General features: G+C 35.8%; 1 protein-coding gene across 1 annotated transcript in view; it reads right to left on the minus strand.

Moving 5' to 3' along the window:
- Nucleotides 1-144: 144 nt before the first annotated feature.
- The window catches only part of CTSD (cathepsin D), a 31,582-nt gene continuing 12,607 nt past the window's right edge, over nt 145-19,119 (minus strand). Inside the window, exons 3-9 of the mRNA XM_070932994.1 lie at nt 14,787-14,910; nt 11,496-11,614; nt 9,713-9,912; nt 9,018-9,140; nt 6,567-6,711; nt 3,535-3,633; nt 145-2,752 (exon numbers count right to left, since the gene is read on the minus strand). Of these exons, the coding sequence (XP_070789095.1) occupies nt 2,582-2,752; nt 3,535-3,633; nt 6,567-6,711; nt 9,018-9,140; nt 9,713-9,912; nt 11,496-11,614; nt 14,787-14,910 (981 nt within the window). The 3' untranslated portion in view covers nt 145-2,581. The remainder of the gene's footprint in view (nt 2,753-3,534; nt 3,634-6,566; nt 6,712-9,017; nt 9,141-9,712; nt 9,913-11,495; nt 11,615-14,786; nt 14,911-19,119) is intronic.

Genomic DNA, 19,119 nt, shown 5'->3' on the forward strand with positions numbered 1-19,119 from the left:
AAAAATCTGCAGTCAAAGCAGAATCACTTATTTTCTTAAATCCTGCTCGGTTTATATTATTTTCCTGATATGAACTGCCAGGAGTCTTGCAGATTTTGGTGACACATAAAGTGGTTGGGATCACACAAGACACTAAATCACAAAGACATTAATGAAAGTTTATTGTAATCAGACTTCCCATGTTGGGCAAATGTCTTAACTGGTTAAGAATGAATTTTGCTCCTTTCATTTCTCCACATCCAAATTACCTATTTAACCTTCCTTTTATTAGTAGGACTTTCATTTAAAAATGCTTAAGATTACGTTTATGCTTAGGACTCAGCTGCACAATCCAATCATGGTTTGAGAAAGTCAATAGTCTGTAATAAAAGTAATTGTGGCTTGTTCAGTCAATTCATCGTTTTTTTACCTTTGTTTCTCCCAGTATCCAAAAAAAAAAAAAAAAAAAAAAGGTCAAATCAGGGAAAAAAAAATTAAATCAGAATTCTGAGTTCACTGCAATAAAACGAGTTTAGCATAAACAGGTTTCATAAAACAAATCTTTGTTTCAATTTTTTTTCTGGGAAAGGGTTCATATGTCATGATAAAACAACAACAGAGTATATACAATATTACTTTGGTATGACATATAGTATCAATCAGGTCAGTGTTCCCACCAAATCATGTATTCCCTTTAAAGTTTCTTCAGACTACTTTTTAAAGAATGACATGATAGTATGTGGCAATGGAAACTTTATTTTTAATTTATTTGATTACTAGTTGAAAAGAGAACAGCTATGAAACAGATTGTATCTTTTGAACAGTCAAGAACATAATAGCATTTCACAAATTAGAGAAAACAAGCAAGAGAATGCTCCAAGCCACCAGGGGAATGACAGCGAACTACTAATTCAGCAGTGCGATCTGCATGTCAAATTTACTAAGACGATTTCCAGTAAGATGTGGTGGACTTTATTCTTCTCGAGAATGTGGGATCTGCTATACAACAGCTTTCTTCTACTTGAGATAATGGCTTAGACTTCCAATATCATAATCTGTATGGTCCAAATTTTGGTAATGGCAGTGGAGAGACTTTTACACATCCAACATTAAGATGCAATGTGTAACACTGCCAGTCTCTCAATCAGTGCTGATCAGTTTTGAGTGTCTGATATATTTTACTACGGAGGTATCACTCAATCCCATATTTGCACAAATCTTTAAGACTTTTTAAGACCCTTATACAAAATCAGGGTGCCATTGGCTTTACCTGAAACAAACCTGTTTTAATCTTAATCTCTTGTTCCATTGTCCATAGTTTCTCATAGCCTTGGGATTGGGCTCAAGTATTATGAAACATTTCAAATGAACTAGCCTAGCATTAACAACGGCCCAACTCTGTAATCTATCAAGTCTCATTCACTCTACAATAGTTGATCATATGACTTCTTAGGCTCAAAACAAAACCCAGTGGAGAAACTACTCCTTTTCTGAAACACCTGATATAGAAATCTATGCAAAAAGAATTTAGATATATAGAGGTATTCACAGAATTTCAATCCCCAGATTAAATTCATCAGAGTCAAACATATTTTTCTGAGTTGCTTACAATATTTTTCTTCACAACAGAATGCAATGGTAGAGTCAACCTCTCTAAATAAAACTTGTACTGCATACTTTAATAATAAAGATTAAAAACTTCTTCAAAACTAACGAGTCAAAATGTCTCATAAATTGAGCCAAAATGTCTCAAACTTTTATGTGAAATACTTTTTGGGAAAAGTCAGATAACTCTGTTCTCATATCTCAAAAAGAAACCAGGAATTACAAAAGGTTTGGAAAACTGAAGAGCAAAATATTCATAAACAGGTCATACTACCTGAGTTGGGGAAACTTAGGCTAAATGGCCATTTAACATTTATCTTTACTTTCACTTTACCTTTTACCTTTCCCATTACAATGGCTATTTCCAAAGTATTCATTACTAACCATAACCATGTTATATAAAATGTGTTAATTCAGAACCGCTCTGCCATATTCCACACTTCGTTGATGACAGAGATGCAACTGGTATATATATATATTTATATTCAACTGTGCAAATAGAGAATCACATGCAATTTTAGTGGTGACCTCAACTATTAAGAATTTTTCAATTTTTCAACTGCAATATACATACATATAAATTCTATATATGCATATATACATATATGAAGGGAGAGTTGCTAGGAAATTGTATCCAAAAGCATAGATAATTTGGGGGGGAGTGAGCAAAAAACAAAGTTGCTTACACAAACAACTTATGCTCAAAAACATATGAAAGGATCATGCTTCAAAGAACCAGAAATCTGAAGGGTGCATATAATATTAGGACTTCCCAAAATTGGTAATTTTATTAGAGCCTTTATATGGTATGCTATCAGAAAGATGACAAATAAATTTGGGAAGATCAGTAGTCATTTTTTTAATTTAAAAACATTTCCTCTCATTTCTACTTTCTTGATTTTGTTCTGAATGCAATCAGTCACAATATAAAAGCGAAGCATGATGTGCTTGGGAGTGCCTTTGTATTGAGACTGTGGAAGGCAATGACTAATTGCTTTTACACCTTGCCAGTACACTTTGCAAAACCAACAGAGTCATTATCTCGATCAAATACTGTGTAATAGGGTCCAATGAAAACATCACCAAGAATCCAAAGAGGCCCACCAGGTGGTGGGACATCCAAGCCTGAAAATCCACTCAAACAAAGAGTTTCTCCTTGAACAGTAACCTATAGAAGGAGAGGAAAAAGTAAAACAAGTAATAAGGTAATTTGTTTTATAACATTATTCTTTTGTATAGAATTAATTCAAATTTAAACAATTTGAATTTAAAGCTTTACAATGTCCAAATATATATATATAACAGTGATTAAATATTCTTAATGTCTATGGAGATTCTCAATCATCCAAGTCATGGTTGTTTCAAATTTGCTTTTTCCAAAAGGCAACTGGACTTTCTTGTTTTTTCCCTTTGAAAATGTTTCGCTTCTTATCCAAGAATCTTTTTCAGTTCAGAACTGAAGAAGCTTTTCAGATGAAAAGTGAAACATTCTCAAAGGAAAAAACCAAAAAGGTCCAATTGCTTTTTGTAAAAAGCAACTTTGGGACATCATTTTTTTCTCAATAACTGTGTCAAGAGTTTTTAAGGAAAAGTCGTATTTTTGTTCCTCTATTTCAAGGACTGAAAATGCTATTTTAATTTTGCAATTCATAATGTTTTCTTACTGCTTACTACAGATTCCTCAACTAACTCAAGATAACATGCAGTTAACATTCTTCTAGATTTTTCTACAAACTCACATGTAATATTTGTTCAACATTACTCCTGACTTATCTCAGTGTTGGGATTAGTCCACTGTACTTTCTAGAGCCCTACTATCTTCTTAAATATGCAGAAGCAATTCAGTACATGTCCAAAAGAACTATCAGTAGGTACATAGGGCAGAACATATGCCTAAAATAAGCTAGTAAGCATTAAGAAAAAAAAATATCAGAGTGTCATGGAACTTACTTTTAATGCATACTGATCTGGAGTAAGAGCATAAGACTGCCCTCCCAGCACTAGAGACACAGTGGGAAGTGTAGATAGCTTATCACATGGGAGCATGTACTGCAAACAAATCAACAGAGAAGAGTCAGAACCTGCTATGGACAAACACTGGGCTATTAAGAGTGGAGAAAAATCCTCTCCTTTCCTGAGAGGTGATAGAAGCCAGTAGTTAAGATGGCCTTCTCCAAAATGGTCATCCTTAGATGTACATAAAACCTACATTGTAATGCTGCTGAGAATGGTGGGAATTATAATCAAATTAATTTGGGAACCACCAGGTTGAGGAAGGCTGCCTAAGAAATAAATGACTAGAGGTTCACAAATACTTGTTTAATGTATCTTGTTTTCACTTAAGATCTAGTACACCTTAGACAGAATTAACATTAAAGAAGAAACAATTATCGAAAAACAATAAAAAAACAATCCTATGCACCTGGACAATGCATCCTCACAAACAAAAAAGCATAACCAGCAGGGCTTCCCAAACATCTTAACCCAGAATCTGGAGAAACAGCCATATTTTTAAAGACTTCTAGAACATCATCAGGGTGGCATCAGCTACATACATCTTGGGGTTGGGAGCAGCATTTTAGAGTGCAGGAGTCACAGAAGAGAAGGAACACTTCCTGGATCCTGACACTGTTTGACTGAAGGCACTCTAATTCTGCCTAGACTTATTGGTGGGCCATCATGGGAGATAGGTTTCCTCAGATAATAAGGCCCTAAGCCATGAAGGACTTTATAGTTAATAACAGCACCTTGAAGTGCATCTGGAAGCTCACTAGCAAATAGTGCAGCTTGCGGAGCAATGGGTATACTGAAACAACCTATCATTGCCAATGCCATTGCATTCTGGACTACTTGAATCCTCCAAGTCTTCTCCAAGGGCAGCCCCATGTACAGCATGAATTTCCACTTGTATTTCTTCAGTCTTCGCATATCCATTAACTCTTATCACTCATAACTGGCATTCATAAGATTAGCAGCTACTTCCCAGAGGTGGAATCAATAAATCTGTCTCAAGCAGAATTTTTCTTATTATGGCATAGAGTTTAGTATATAGCCAAAGTAGTCCCCTCTAATTCCTCCCCTTCTGAAAGAGAGATGATTTGTTTTCTAACATCCACTGAAAAACTGGATATGAACAGGAAAAGGAGCTGAAGTAATAAAGGTTCCTGAGCCTTTGATTAAAGGTTGCAACGCTTCAAGAATCTGTGAAATCTAGAGGAAGCAAAGATAAATCTTTGCTTCAGGAAATCCATTTGTTTCGAAGGAGCAAGTGAGCCAGATTAGTTAGAAATCTAAATTAAGAGTTTATGCTTTATTTTACTGCATGGTTAACTCTATTGCCTCTGACATATACTGTCCCTGATATTTATGTTCTCTGTAGTCGCTCAAGTAAATTATGTGTTTTATGCAGCTTGGCACCTCTTTACTCAATACAGAGTAACTTCTGTATTAGGAGATCTATCATCTTGTATCTGCCAAGAATCTTCTATTGTTATTTATAATTTTTCTATGGCAGGTCTTTTTCAGATGCGGTTTTTGGACAGTTCTGTATTTTCATCTTCTTTACCATTAAAGGTTTTACCTGTGAATACTTAAATGAACAAAAGGAAATTTTAATTCCTTTTTTCTTTTTTTAAATAATTTTATCTATTGCTTGTAAGATTGATCTCCAAAGAAGGAAAAACTGATTTCCCTAATCACATGAATCACACTAGAGGCTGAGAAGGCGGCATTACAGAATGTTTCTTTTTTATTATTTTTCTTCAGGGTTCTTGCATAGTCTATGGAGATCCTCCCTCCCTCATGTGCCAGAGTTGAAAGGGACATCTGTGCTCATGCAGGATCCAGGAATGCACGGAACCACGCCCACCTGGCCTGTGGAAAAACCACCCTCCATGGAATCGATCCTTGGCGCCTGAAAGGTTGGGGGTTGGGTTCTTTTTACCTTTACTACCGGTTTGCAAATGCGCAGAAGCATTTTGATGATGTCAGGATCAGTGGGCGGAGCCTCCTGCCAGTTTTACTACTGGGTTAAAGCACTCCTATACACTATTAAGATATGGGAAGATATCTTGTCTTCCCAGCTAGAAGACATCTTGAGGGATAATATATCAGACTCAGAGTAGATAACTTAGCCATTGAGGAGACCAGCTCACCCACTCAAATTAAAGAAATCCAATTCTGGTTAAAAAGAATGCGGTTCCAAAGGACATTCATTTCATTACTTCCTGTAACGTGAGTTGATTTATTCTGAATGCCTTTTTCTACATTTTTAAATCTCTGTGAACCATTTCATGGAGGGTAGATCACAAGTATTCTCAATATTCAAATGTGTCTTACAATTTGTGTGTAAGGTTATGATACTAGTAGTTTTATTTTGTTTATTTTTAATTCCTAAAATGAAATCTGGCTTTTTTGTTGTCATTATGAGGGACTGAAGGTTGATGATTTCACTACATCTAAAAATTTTTATTCAGTATTTATTATTTCTACTTGAAGGTTAATTAACATCTCAGCAAAGAAGCCTTTTGATCCAGAAAATAAGGAATTATATTTCTATGTCTTCAAATATTATGCAGAACAGAAACATTGAGCAGGATTATATTCTGACCTGAAGAATTGCACTAGTTCTAGTTTCTTTCTAAAACATTAGAAACATAGAGGAGAATTTATTATGGCTAGGACTCCATATTTTGGCATGGGAGGCAAATTACCAAACTGTCAAATAAATTATTCAAGATAACAGAATTTTGAACTAGAAAGAAAGCTATCTTTTGATGGCAAGTCAACACCAGTAGATGTATTTGAACCTGACCTAAATTTAAACCAATGTATAAATAACATTTGATTAATTGAAGATGAATGTTTAGCATCAAGTTCAGACTGAAGTGAGATTAGAGTCAAATAAATAAACAAACAAACACACAAATTAATAAATCTAACATCTGCAGTACCACAATACCCTAATTCCTGTCTGAATTTACCTGTCCTTTAATGATTGGCTTAGCTCCAATGGCTTTCTGCAACTCTTTAATTTCCTTAGTTGGTCCTGTAATAAGTGACGTTCCTGTGTCTACAATAGCTTCACAGCCACTCTGGCATACAGTTAGGCCATTGCCAACATCAACCCTGGAAGGAAAGATAGATCTCTGTTTTTTTCCCCTTAAGAGTCCAGGAACATAAAATCAAATCCTTGCACAGTTACATTGAATACAATTACTGGAAATTTACTAGTTATATGCAGGGGACAAGCTTTCACACACGTTCCAACATAATATATGTAGCTCAGGGTTAAACCATGGAGTCTTTGGTTCTCTGTGATTGTTTGCTTGCAAATGTTTCATTATCCAACTATGTGACAACATTAGTGTGAGTAGGTGTGTAATTTGCTCCCTTGTTGTTTATATACAATTTGCCACTGTTGGTGGGTGTTTTATTTTGGTAGTTTCTTTGGTAGTTTCAAAAACCAAGTTTTTGGTTTCTGCTTGATTGTCTGGTGATAATTCCTGCTTATCTAGGTGTTGGTGGCTGGAGAGGATGTGTTCTGGTATTTTCTTTTTCTTCTTAGCTTTTTTATTATCTTTTGAATGGTGTGTAAATATGGTTTAACTCTATGTATCTACTGATTTGTCTGAATGCCAGGCTTCTAGGAATTCCCTAGTATTTTTGGATTTGGCTTGGTCTAAGATGCTAAAAGTTTTCCAGTTGGAAACACTAGAAGTTTTCCAGTGTTTGAGTCTTTGATGTGAAATAAACAAGTTTTCATTGTGTTTTCTGACTGCTAGTTGGTGTTCATGAATCCATGCTGCTAATGTTCAGCTTGCCTGTCATACATAGTAGTTGTTATACCGTATTTCCCCAAAAATAAGACCCTGTCTTATATTTTTTTTGAACCCCGAAATAAGCGCTTGGCCTTATTTTTGGGGAGGTCTTATTATTTTGGGGCGCGTGGAGCACAACGGGGCTCCTCTTGCTGTCTTACCTGATTTCCAGCTCTGTCTCCCTAACCCTAACCAGAGGAAATGGCAGGGAAAGGCTGCGCATGCATTTAAATATTTTTGGGGAGGGCTTATTTTAGCGCATGCGCTCAAAAGCCCGATTGGTCTTATTATCACCGGATGTCTTATTTTCGGGAAAACACGGTAGTACTTACACTGTATGTTGTAAATGACTTTTTTTGTTGTTCTTGGGCCACTGGGTCTTTTGGCTTGCTTAAAATGTTTAGGAGGGCTTTAATTGGTTTGGGTGCTACAGATATGTAGTATGGTTGTAACAATATGTTAGTTGTTTGTGAGATGTTTTTCATGTCTGGTATTATCCTTTTCACAGTTTATCCTAGTTGTGCTATAGGAATGGTAAGGCACTTTTCGATAAAAGTTTTGTGGGTAACCATTCTGTTGGAAGGTATTATATAGGCAGTCCTTTTCCTGATGTTCCAGGTTGTTGCAGTGTGTTTGTGTCCATCTGAATAATGTTCTTACACAGCAACTCTTGTGGGAAATTGGGCTCTTAATTTTGGTAATGGAACCCTTGGTTAGTGTGGGTTGTTTTTGGATAGATTTGCATTTCTAGTTTGTTGTTGGTTATTTTCTTTTTCCCCTGTGAATTTTACTTCTTTGAAGATATTGTTGATTGTCTCATGCACCTTTTAAATTATGATCGTGTTATCTATATACCAGATTTTGGTTTCTGTGTGGGAGTGCTTCTAGACAATGCATTAAAATCTCTGCTATGAGTCTTGATCACCAGAGTTAGGTTTCATCTCAGGACTTAGTTGCGAGTCCTGAGAAATCACCGCACTCTCCCAACCAAATGCAAATTCAACTCAGTCTCTGGCCAACCAGGCTAAACTTGAACCCATTGCTTGGACTCTTCAAGCAGCGCACAGCAGATCCACTAGGGAATTCCTAGAAACTTGGCATTCAGACAAAGCAGCCATCAATCAATACACTAAGAGATCAAAATATTTATCTTCATTTCTTCTTTCTAATAGTATAGGGGTGGGGGTAGGAATAATAAACAGGATGACAGAAACAAATTTAACACAGATTCTTCCCTGTATGTAACAAGCACAATATGCAGCAATAAACTGAAGTCTGTGGTAGTTATACTATTATACCACAGTGAAGACACCTTTTAGGAGGGTGAGACATTTAAAACCATTCTTCCTCCTTTCCACCCCAATTCTCCTTCTGCAGCAAGTTAGGTCTAAAAAGGACCACACTTTTTAGACATTGTCATTTATGTTACTAAATGTTATATGCCATAAGGCAACATTCTGCTATAGATTTTGGACTTATCTAAACCTATATGCTAGTAAGCTACAGACTGACTGAGAGATGCCCAGAATTAGTTATAACATGGGTGGCTCTATCAATATTTTAAATAAATAAAAAAACTAGGTATACAGGATAACCAAAGCAAAGAGAACTTACTTATCCATATGGACTTGCCAATAAGCTTTACGAGTTACGTTCACCCAACTGAAGTCTCCAGAATAATACTGGGAATCTGTTCCTCCCAAAAGCAATTCCCCTCCAGTTTGGCCTTTTGGATCCCTTGAAGAGACAATACAGAAGTTCAGAAAGAAAGAAAAGTCAGTACAAACAAGGAGGTAGACTCCGAGCCACTATACTGAATTTACAGAAACAATGAACAATAAAGAACACAAACAGACCAAAAGGTTTGCAGATCATGTAGGATCTGACATACTTTCATAGAATCTTAGTAAAGCAACATAATATAACTTGAATGTTCCTTCAAGGATATCAACAACTTTGAAATCCTAATAACTCTCACTAGTAAATCCAACTGAATTCAGCAGAACTTGCTTCAAAGACAAGAGATATCTGTTTGGGCATTTATTATTTATATAATTGGGGGTGTGCTCTGATAGTTCAAGCAGCTTCAAAAAGTTCCAAATCTGCATCTCTGTAGAAATATCACTTTGTTTAAAACTGTACATAAAATGGGCATGGTCTCCTAAGAATATCTTGATTCATATCTATTGACAATGAGACTATTGCTTCGAAAACGGATGGGTCTCCACTATTATGCTCTAAAAACTGGATATATAGCAAGGGTGGACATAAAATTAGACAAGACTTCACTCTACCAGTCTGAGGCTCACCTGTTTAGATAAAAGGAAAATATGTTCTTTTCCAGTAATCCTTGTTCTATTACATTATCAAAGAAAGGTGCTACTTTATCGACAGAAATCTTGGGGTATCCCATGCCGAGAATGCCATCAAATTTTGCAGCAATAAAAGTGATGCCAGGCTGCTTGGTAGCTTCACCAAATAATTGGTCCTTGACACACAGGTCGCCAATCTAATAGGAAAACCAACAGGAAAGAAGTCAAAATACACGCTTAAATCACATCTGGAAATGGCAACATTCAGTTGATACACCTCAATGAACGCTGTATGATATAGAGCAATCAAGACACAAATATCTAGAAATTCCTAAATGGATTGCTTAGTGCTTTGCACTCTATGTAGGATGACAGTATCATCCTAACTTAGCCACTTCCTTTGAATGAACTGGATGGCTATGCTGCTAAATCTATTGTTGAGAATTGTAGTTCAGCCAAATCTAATAATAATAATAACTTTATTGTCATTGTACGTGTATACACAGTATACCCATACAAGGAAATTCACTTAACACCCAAAGACCAGGTCCAACACACATAACAATCCCCAAACACACTCCCACCCACCACAAATTCCCCATCCCTAAACCACCCAAACATCCACACAACAGACCAAGTAATGCTGTCCAACAGCTCACTGATGGTGGCCCTTTAGTTCATTGTTGAGTACAATTATAGCTCTGGGATAAAAACTATTCAGAAAACGTGTGGTCCGAGTTTTAATTGTTCTGTATCTTCTTCCGGAAGGCAACAGCCCAAAAAGATCTAGAAATTGCATATTCATCATCAACCGTATAAACTCATATTACGGTACTTCATTCGAGACTTAAAAAGTTTGAAATAAGCAAATTTTTTTGCCCACAAGGAATCAAACAACTAAATAACCTGCTAAAAAGGTTATTGATTATGGATGAAAAGAGAGCTTCACATTTTGACAAAACTAAAATCCAATGAAGGTAAAGAAAGATTATGCAGAAAAAAACCCCATGAAGAATATTACCTGGATTAGGAAACAGCACAAGCAAGGAAATGTACAGGACAGAAGAAGCTAATGATTTAATCCATTAAATAAATAGTAGGGGGAGGACATATCTAAAGACATATCCATTTTTTAATTCTAAGAATTGGGACTTTTAATTTTTTAAGTGAAAACTCCTGCTACCTTTTCCAAAGGAAGGTAAAACAAGATGACCCCATATTAGATTATTAAAAGTGAAGAAAAAGCAGGATGTATACATAATAAAATTATGAGTAAGGCAATAGCTTGGATTCATATTACTATGGCTGTGAGATAAATGATCCATGCTTTGCATGGGAGAGCTACACATTTATTTGAAAAGCGTTCTTTTAATCCAATGTTTCCCCATCATGAGTCTTCATCCCTTTATTTGCTTTTCTGTTATAGATGACTAAAAGTGCAGTGGCAGTATTTGGAGAAAAATAAACCAAGCTTGTAAGGAAGCTTGACCTCATTTCTTATGAAATGACAAAATGGAAAAACTTCTTTTCCAAAAGGTCTGAATAGCCTCTTATATTTGTTTGTTTGGGATGGTTTCTTTTTTCTGAATAAGTAAGATGTTCAGTAAACATTTGCCTTTTAAAATAAGAAGATAGAATCATGTGATATTTACACTCTTTCCAATATTTCTCAGAACCACAATGAAGTAAAGCTAATACAGTGGGGAGGGGGGGTAGTTTTTTGGATAAGGAATTGGAGCCTTTTATGACTTAAATAATGAAATGCTATCATTGTACTAACCGTTACAGTATCCTGGCTGAGATATCCTGAAAGGCTTCCAGTACCATAATGGATGGCAAAATCTGTACCATTTTTCACATATGTGCTAGATTTTGAAGAATCATACTTATGATGTATCACTGCAGAAAAAACATAAGGATTGTAAGATGACCACATGCATGAAACTAATGTACACAATTTAATTATGCTCTAAATAAAAATCATTGAAACTCAAATATATCTGTGGAAGGCAAGACAGTAGCTAAATTAATAGTACAGATAGTCCTCATTTAATGACCACAAGTTCAGCAACCATTCAAAGTTACAAGGGCGCTGAACGAGTGGCACTTATGGCCAGTACTTGTAGTGGCTATTGTAGTATCTGTAGTACTTTATGAATTCTATCTATAATTCTGAATTCTAATTCAATCTTAATGATGAAAAAAAGCAGACATGAATATTTTTTCCCTAACAACAACATCATCACACACACACACATACACCCAAATAGACAGACATCTCTATCACTTATTTTATTTACTTTTCAGAACTTAATCTGAAGGATTGAACTTTGGTTTAAAACACTGGAGAAAGGCATACAAAATGCTTTATTTCAGCTACATGAAACTAAGGAGCAGTTTAAATTATATAATTTTAAAATATTCCATCCCAGTTATTAATCTGCATTGTTATACCTGTTCTGCAACATCTTAAGTAGGGGAAAATAACTAGAACAAGTATTATTTGTCTTAAAAATATGGACCAAAGCCATATTCCTTTACTCAATTCATGCACTGCTTTATTCATGCCCTCATAAAGAAAATCAATTAAATAGAATTAAGAAACCAGAGGAGAAAAGTGGCTTTTAGAGTCTTTTATACTCCTTGTGAGATTCAACATTTATAACCTTAAACCTGAAGTAGCTCTGTCCTTTTCAAGTGCCATCTGCTGATAAATGTCCTCTGCTGACAAGTGTCCTCTTGAATTAAGGAGATTTTTTTTTTTTTGAATAGGGCAAATAACTACCAGAATGCAACTTTTTATTTGGAGTCATTAACAAAGGCTACTTTTTAAAAGCTTTCCTAAGAATTCAGAAATTCTGCCAGGAATGAAACCGTCTGGCCTTCAGCGGTATCAAGCTAGCAGCCTTTCTCGCTGGAAAAGCGTGAGTGGTGGCTTGCTCTGCAGAGTGGCACGCAGCGCAGTGGCTCAAACCACTTCCCAGCTGATAAGCGCCAATTAACTGTCCGGGGAGGGGGGGCGGGGCGGCAGCATTTCCAGCCGAAGTTGAACTGGCCAGCTCACAATGAGAAGCAACTAACACAGAATGAATTAATGAAAATAAAGGAAATAAATAAAACCTGAAGTCCAGAATCCAGATGGTCAGGAATGAGTTGTATGAGAGAAACTGCCAATATGTCTCATCAGATTGACTGAGTCAAATAAACTGGAGTTGATGGAGGCATATGGAGGCATGGCCATCAAAATTATGACTCAGTCTCCAGGCAGATCCACTGTATCAACCTATTCCTGACCCACTCCGCAGCCTATTGGGAGAACCACAACTGTCTTCGACCAGACTGAGTCAAAAGCTGGAGACCGTTGGCAGAGGGCATATCCTCACAGCTTTGACAGACTCAGTCTCATTGGCCAATAGACGAGACAACCCATTCCTGGATGCTGCCTCCACTATGACGGAGAATGGAGAAATCCCATTTTGGTTCTTAAATTAGGTTCTAAAAGAGTAGTGTGAGAATTGGCTAACCTGGCATATATTTTTTCAAGAATCTCCATATTTGAGAAAGTAGAATATGTATACAGCACTTGCATTATTTTAAAGAGAATCGGAAATAATTTGAAACAGTTTACCTCCCAGATTGTTCACTTTTTTCAGCCCTATTCAACTCTGACCAAAATTATTTAATTATGCTTATCACAAATTGAACCTTTTCCTTCAAACGATCGTTAGCTATCTTTAGCCCAGTACAATGGAAGTAGAGTTGTATTAGTTTCATCAAGTTGAGTAATTTCAAAAGAGAATGCTTAAGTCTGAAGCTACAAATATGAAAGATAATCTCTCTTTAGCCTACATTTTAAATCACCTAGTTAATTTGGAAGGGTGCATTGGCTTCATTTTGTGTGTTGTAACTCTCATCTTTTTAATCCAACAGGGTTGGGGGATGGGAGAAGCTGCACAGAACAGTTTGGAAGATGTGTTCATTATGATTTCTAGTGGGGTATGGATTTGCTTCAGAAGTTCATCACAAACAGAAAGTGCTCCATTTATTTCAGGAATTAGGAAACACACTTCAGTGAATTTAAGAGACATAAGATACTTATCACAACTATCAGTATTCAGAGAAAAACAAAACAGAATAATCAAATCAGGCATCACACATTGCTGAAAAGCTGTGGAAACTCTAGAAAATGAAGTAAAAATCAGTACATATACACAATGACAACAGCTAAAACATCCACAATACATTAAAATAATGACTTCATAAACCTCCAACAAAAGAGGTACAGAGTAACAAACATAAAAATACAAAAGAAACAATGATATAGTGCTTGTTAAGAGAATGTCTTCCAAAATAATTCTATCTTCAACAGCTTCCTAAAATACAGCAGAAAAATACAGGGAGGAGTTGATCTTCATAGATAATTATTCCAGAGTATTATCACTACTACAAAAAAGTAATGCCTTCTAGCCTTGGGCTCTTTTTGGAAGCTTGGGACTACAATTACTTCTCTCTCAAGGGGTGGGTTGAGTCATTTCGGGTTGGAGCATATATATGGGATTTATCTAAATGTCATTCTGCCAGAAGTTAAAATTTCTCCTCCTTATAATATCCTCCTCCAAATCTCTTCCACTGAGTTGACCAACAACCTGGAATAGAACTGGAGGACACTTAAGAGTTCAGCTGAAAGGAACGGAAGAACTTCAGATTGATATATACAAATCCACTGTATAAGTTGGATATAGCCCGAGAAAGCATTTGAGGGAGTCTACAGAAGAAATGAATTTCTTATATAGTTTCTGTATAAGAAACTCATTTCTTCTGAAGACTCCCTCAATTTTATAAACTGGATGGGCTCTTTAGGTACGTACCAGCAAAAGTTCAGTAGCTGGGCTGAGAAACAGTATATAGACAACCATGGTTTTCATATATTTTGCTGAACAATAGAGGAGTAATTTTCTTAGAATGTCATCCTATATCGATAGAACATACAGGTAAATTTATAATCATATGAGATGGTCTTGTACAAATCAGCCAACTATGAGGTTTTATGTAAGCAAGAACGGATACTTACAGCAGGCAATATCCAGCAAGCCACAGTGAATAGATGGCACCCAGAGGTTTGATGAGCCAGTATCAAAGACTACAGTAAACTTCTGTGCTGGAGTCCCAATACCTATCTCCCCATAATACTGTGCCTGAAAAAGAAAATAACATGCAAGGACAATAAATAACTAAGAATTTCTCAAGTGAGAGACAGAAAGAGAAGAGGACCATTCTAAGCTGTTATATAACTCTATATACCGTATTTTTCGGAGTATAAGACGCACCTTAGTTTTTGGGGAGGAAAATAAGAAAAAAGATGACTGGCAGGTGGATCAGTCTCCTGGAATACCTCCAATATGGTAGATCCAAAATATGCTTCATCCAGCTATACTGCTAACTACATTGTTCATTATTTTAGAGAACATATGAATGTCAGGACACTCCAACAATAATCAGTCTCGGAAATGAAGAGTAAAACAAAAAATCTTTCTCACTTCTATTATTAAGGTTTATAGGAAAAAGGGCAGCAATACGAAAGGATACCATCATTATGATGCCACAATAGGGAGGTCTTAAGACAATGTCAAACAAGAGAATTTTTGACATCCAAAGTCAAAAAACTTCACAGTTTTCTTCTAATATTTTATGAACAAAAAGCATTATGTATGCACCTTGAGTTGTATAAAATAAATATGGGATATGATAATAACAGCAGCAACAATCTATTCTCTCTAACCTGGAATGAATTGTTAACATCCATTACGTGGAAGAAAAGACAAGTAAATCTTCTGCCAAAAATTCCAGCCACTATGAAATAATCATTTATAAAAACTTCAGCTTGTTCTGCTTCTTGGTCACCAAGAGCATACAAGAGAATGTAGGAAAAGCAATATATAGAATATGATACTAACAATGTTTGTAAAAAAACAACAGACTAAAGGAAGAAGCCTTAATTCACTGCTTCAACAGGCTTCACTTCAAAACCTATTTTGCAATGGTTTTTTTCCCCCAGGAAAGAATAAGATCTTGAGCTTCTTCCTTTGTTGAATTCCCCCCCCCTTTTCTCAGCTCTCTCATTCTTCAAATTAGATACTGTTTTATAATGCATTTTTCATTCTGTTTTAAGACCTTTGCTGTTTATCCCAACATTTCTGTATTCAGAACTATCACATAATAAACTTCCATGCAAAACTGTGCTACTTTCAACAGCCTTCAACTATTACTTAGCAAACATATATTTCCTACTAACTGTCTGGAATAGAACTGGCACAGCCAAAAAGAAACCTAGTCTGTTTGGCCAACGTTCAATATGGAAAGGTCTCGTTCCCATGTGAAAATGAGTCATTACGAGCTACACCTGTCTGTATATTGTTATACAAAATAAAAGAAAGCTGTTTGCAAGGACTACTCAATAAGAGTGGCCAAGTGTTGCTAGTCACAACTGTTGAACTGTTTCTACATTCATTCATATCTACTTTTGTTTTTAGAAAGTTTGCAAAAAAGAACTACAGTATACAGATTTATGCACACTGTAAATGTTGGCCCATATGGAGCATAGGTTTCTACTAATTTAGAAATGTTTGTGCAGATTTCTCCAGCATAATTGATCAAAGAACTATAACAAAAGGACAATACGTAACCTTCAGTAGCTAATACAATGACAGTTTGGAATTGATTATACTCTAGTTAGGCAATTCCCAAACTGTCTATTTTGTAGTCACTACCATTGAAAATGAACATAGAAACATTGGACCAATTGTATAAATATAGTTCATAGCTGCTAATTTACACATGGTGTTTTATTCTCGAACTTCCCATTCTAGCAACACAGCTGGCACATCATCTGTCCTCTACAGGCAGTCCTCAAATTATGACCATTTGTTTAATGTTGGCTCAAAGTTATGATGGCACTGAAAACAGTGACATGATGGTTTTTGCAGTTATGACCATTGGAATGTCTCCACAGGCACAAAATCAAAATTTGGGCACTTGGCAATTAGCCAGTATTTATGATGGTTGCACTGTCCCAGGGTTACATAATTGCTATTTAGGACCTTCTCAGAGGACTTCCAACAAGCAAATTCAATAAGGAAAATCTGATTCACTTAAAGACTGTGGTGACTTATTTAAATGATCATAAAATCGGGCACGACTCATTTAACCATTGCGTAGCTTAACAAATGTAAGTCCCAATTCAGTCCCAATTATGGTCCATAAAATACATAAGTAAAATTAATACTAGCAATTTTAAAACTATGAATAGAAGTAAAAATATGTCTAAAAAAATACCCTAAGAAGGAACAGAAGTAAACCAAATGATAGATTTTGGATTTAGATGGCTTCCTTGAACCTCATATTTTGAGGCAAGAAATTCACTCACCTACATTCTTTCTTAATAAGATAGCTGCCTTTCTCCCCTGAACTAAAGTCTTTCAATTATGTTGGACTCCTATTTCCATAATTCCCATCCAAACAGATTAGATCCAAACAGCATTGCTGTGAATAAGACAAAGGTTTGTCATTCTCAGCTGACATAAGCCAGATAATGGAGAGAAAGACACTATAAGGAGATGGATATCATCTGACCATATGGATCATGCCAGAATACAAAAAATATTAAGGCCAATGCCTGTGCTGGATTATCTGATGATTTTCTATACAATAAAAAGATATAGTAAGAACTAGATGTGGGGAAGCAAATGATGGAGAATTCAAGAGACTGAAACAAGGAACCAAATTGTTCCTTTATCCATTTAAATCGTAATAGCAAAATCAAAAGAGATGTTAACTAGTATAGTGGCTGAAAGACTAGAAAATTTAGATATGCTTCTTTGTTAGTCAAAAGTAAGATCTAGAAGATAAAAATAAAAATGGGAAATAAAAAACCTAGTTTTTAGAACTGATATAAGAGAATAAAGATAGAATTAATCTGCATTATTTGATGAAATTACAGTTGAAACTAAAACTGAGACGTAGTTTTTGTGGTTTCTGTAAAAATGAGATTAATCCAAGGAAGGAAGGCAATTATAAATATGGAACTAAATCATGAATGGGAAGTTTATTTCAATGGCAACCATTAAAATACTTAAAAGTAATGGAATTTTCAGTGACAATAAACAGTTATGAAAACTGAACAATGATAAAGGTGAGAGGAAGGAGGTAGACTTCTTAAATTACAGTTTTTAAAAAACTTTTATTATAGTTACCACTGATTACAAGAAGAACCAATTAGTGCTGGATCAAGTAAAATTGACTATTCTCATAAAGCAGTGGTTCTCAACCTGTGGGTCGTGACCCCTTTGGGGGTCGAATGACCCTTTCACAGGGGTCGCCTAAGACCATCGGAAAACACATATTTTCAATGGTTTTAGGAATAATTTTATGTTTGGGGGTCACCACAACATGAAGAACTGTATTAAAGGGTCGCGGCATTAGGAAGGTTGAGAACCACTGTCATAAAGCAATGCTTGGCCATGTTTTGGCCATGTGAGATGAAGGGAGATGAGAGAACTAGAGAAAACTATTATGTTTGGTAAGATTGTGAGAAATAGACAGAGAGGGACGCAATGGATAAAGTGGATAGATGAGATTAAATACATTACTGGAATGTCCTTGGAAGAGCTACAAGTTATTATTAGACACAAGGCAAGATAATAAGCATTTGTACATGCAGTCACCAGATTTGATAGCCTCTAATCAACTATTATAATCTATTGCATAACCAAAAAAAGCAAAAAACAAAACAAAACCCCAACCCAGAAACAAAAACCCCAGGGCTTCACAACACTTCAAATTCAAAGGGAAAAAGGTTCTTTGGCTTATACTAGGGCACTAATGCCAGAGTTGCAGAACGATCCCAGGGAAAGATGCAAATTTGGTTTAAAGAATTATTAATTGCTATGTGTGCACCTACGTGTATCCCGAAGTGGTACTTATTTTTCTTTCGCATCTACAGCTCTGCCCATCCCTATGGTACAAAACCGTGTTATCAAGCTGTTAAATGTATGAAGAAATAAAATGAAATTGAGAGTTTTTTGTCCTTCTGTTTTGATTCAGCACTATTACTTAAGTTCCTTTGAATATGCACCATTTCAGAAAAGCACCAGATAAGAAAGCATTTCAAATACATTTGAAAACCATTTTCCCAAATATGACTATCAGCTTCATCTTTCCCAGATGACATTTCTAATATGTTCTAGCACTGCAAAGTCAAATGTTGACTAAGCATGGTTGATTGTGAAAGCCTCATTATAGTATTTTTACCCATGTGAACAACTGTGGAGGTGGGCTGGGTGTGGCTGAGATGAGACTTTCAAACAGCTTCAGCAAGATTGCTAAAGTTAGTTTATTTAGCAACTACA

The sequence above is a fragment of the Pituophis catenifer genome, unplaced genomic scaffold (genome assembly GCF_029215685.1).
Source record: "Pituophis catenifer annectens isolate HBS135680 unplaced genomic scaffold, rPitCat1.0.hap2 SCAF_1, whole genome shotgun sequence".
NCBI classification, from domain to species: Eukaryota; Metazoa; Chordata; class Lepidosauria; order Squamata; family Colubridae; genus Pituophis; species Pituophis catenifer.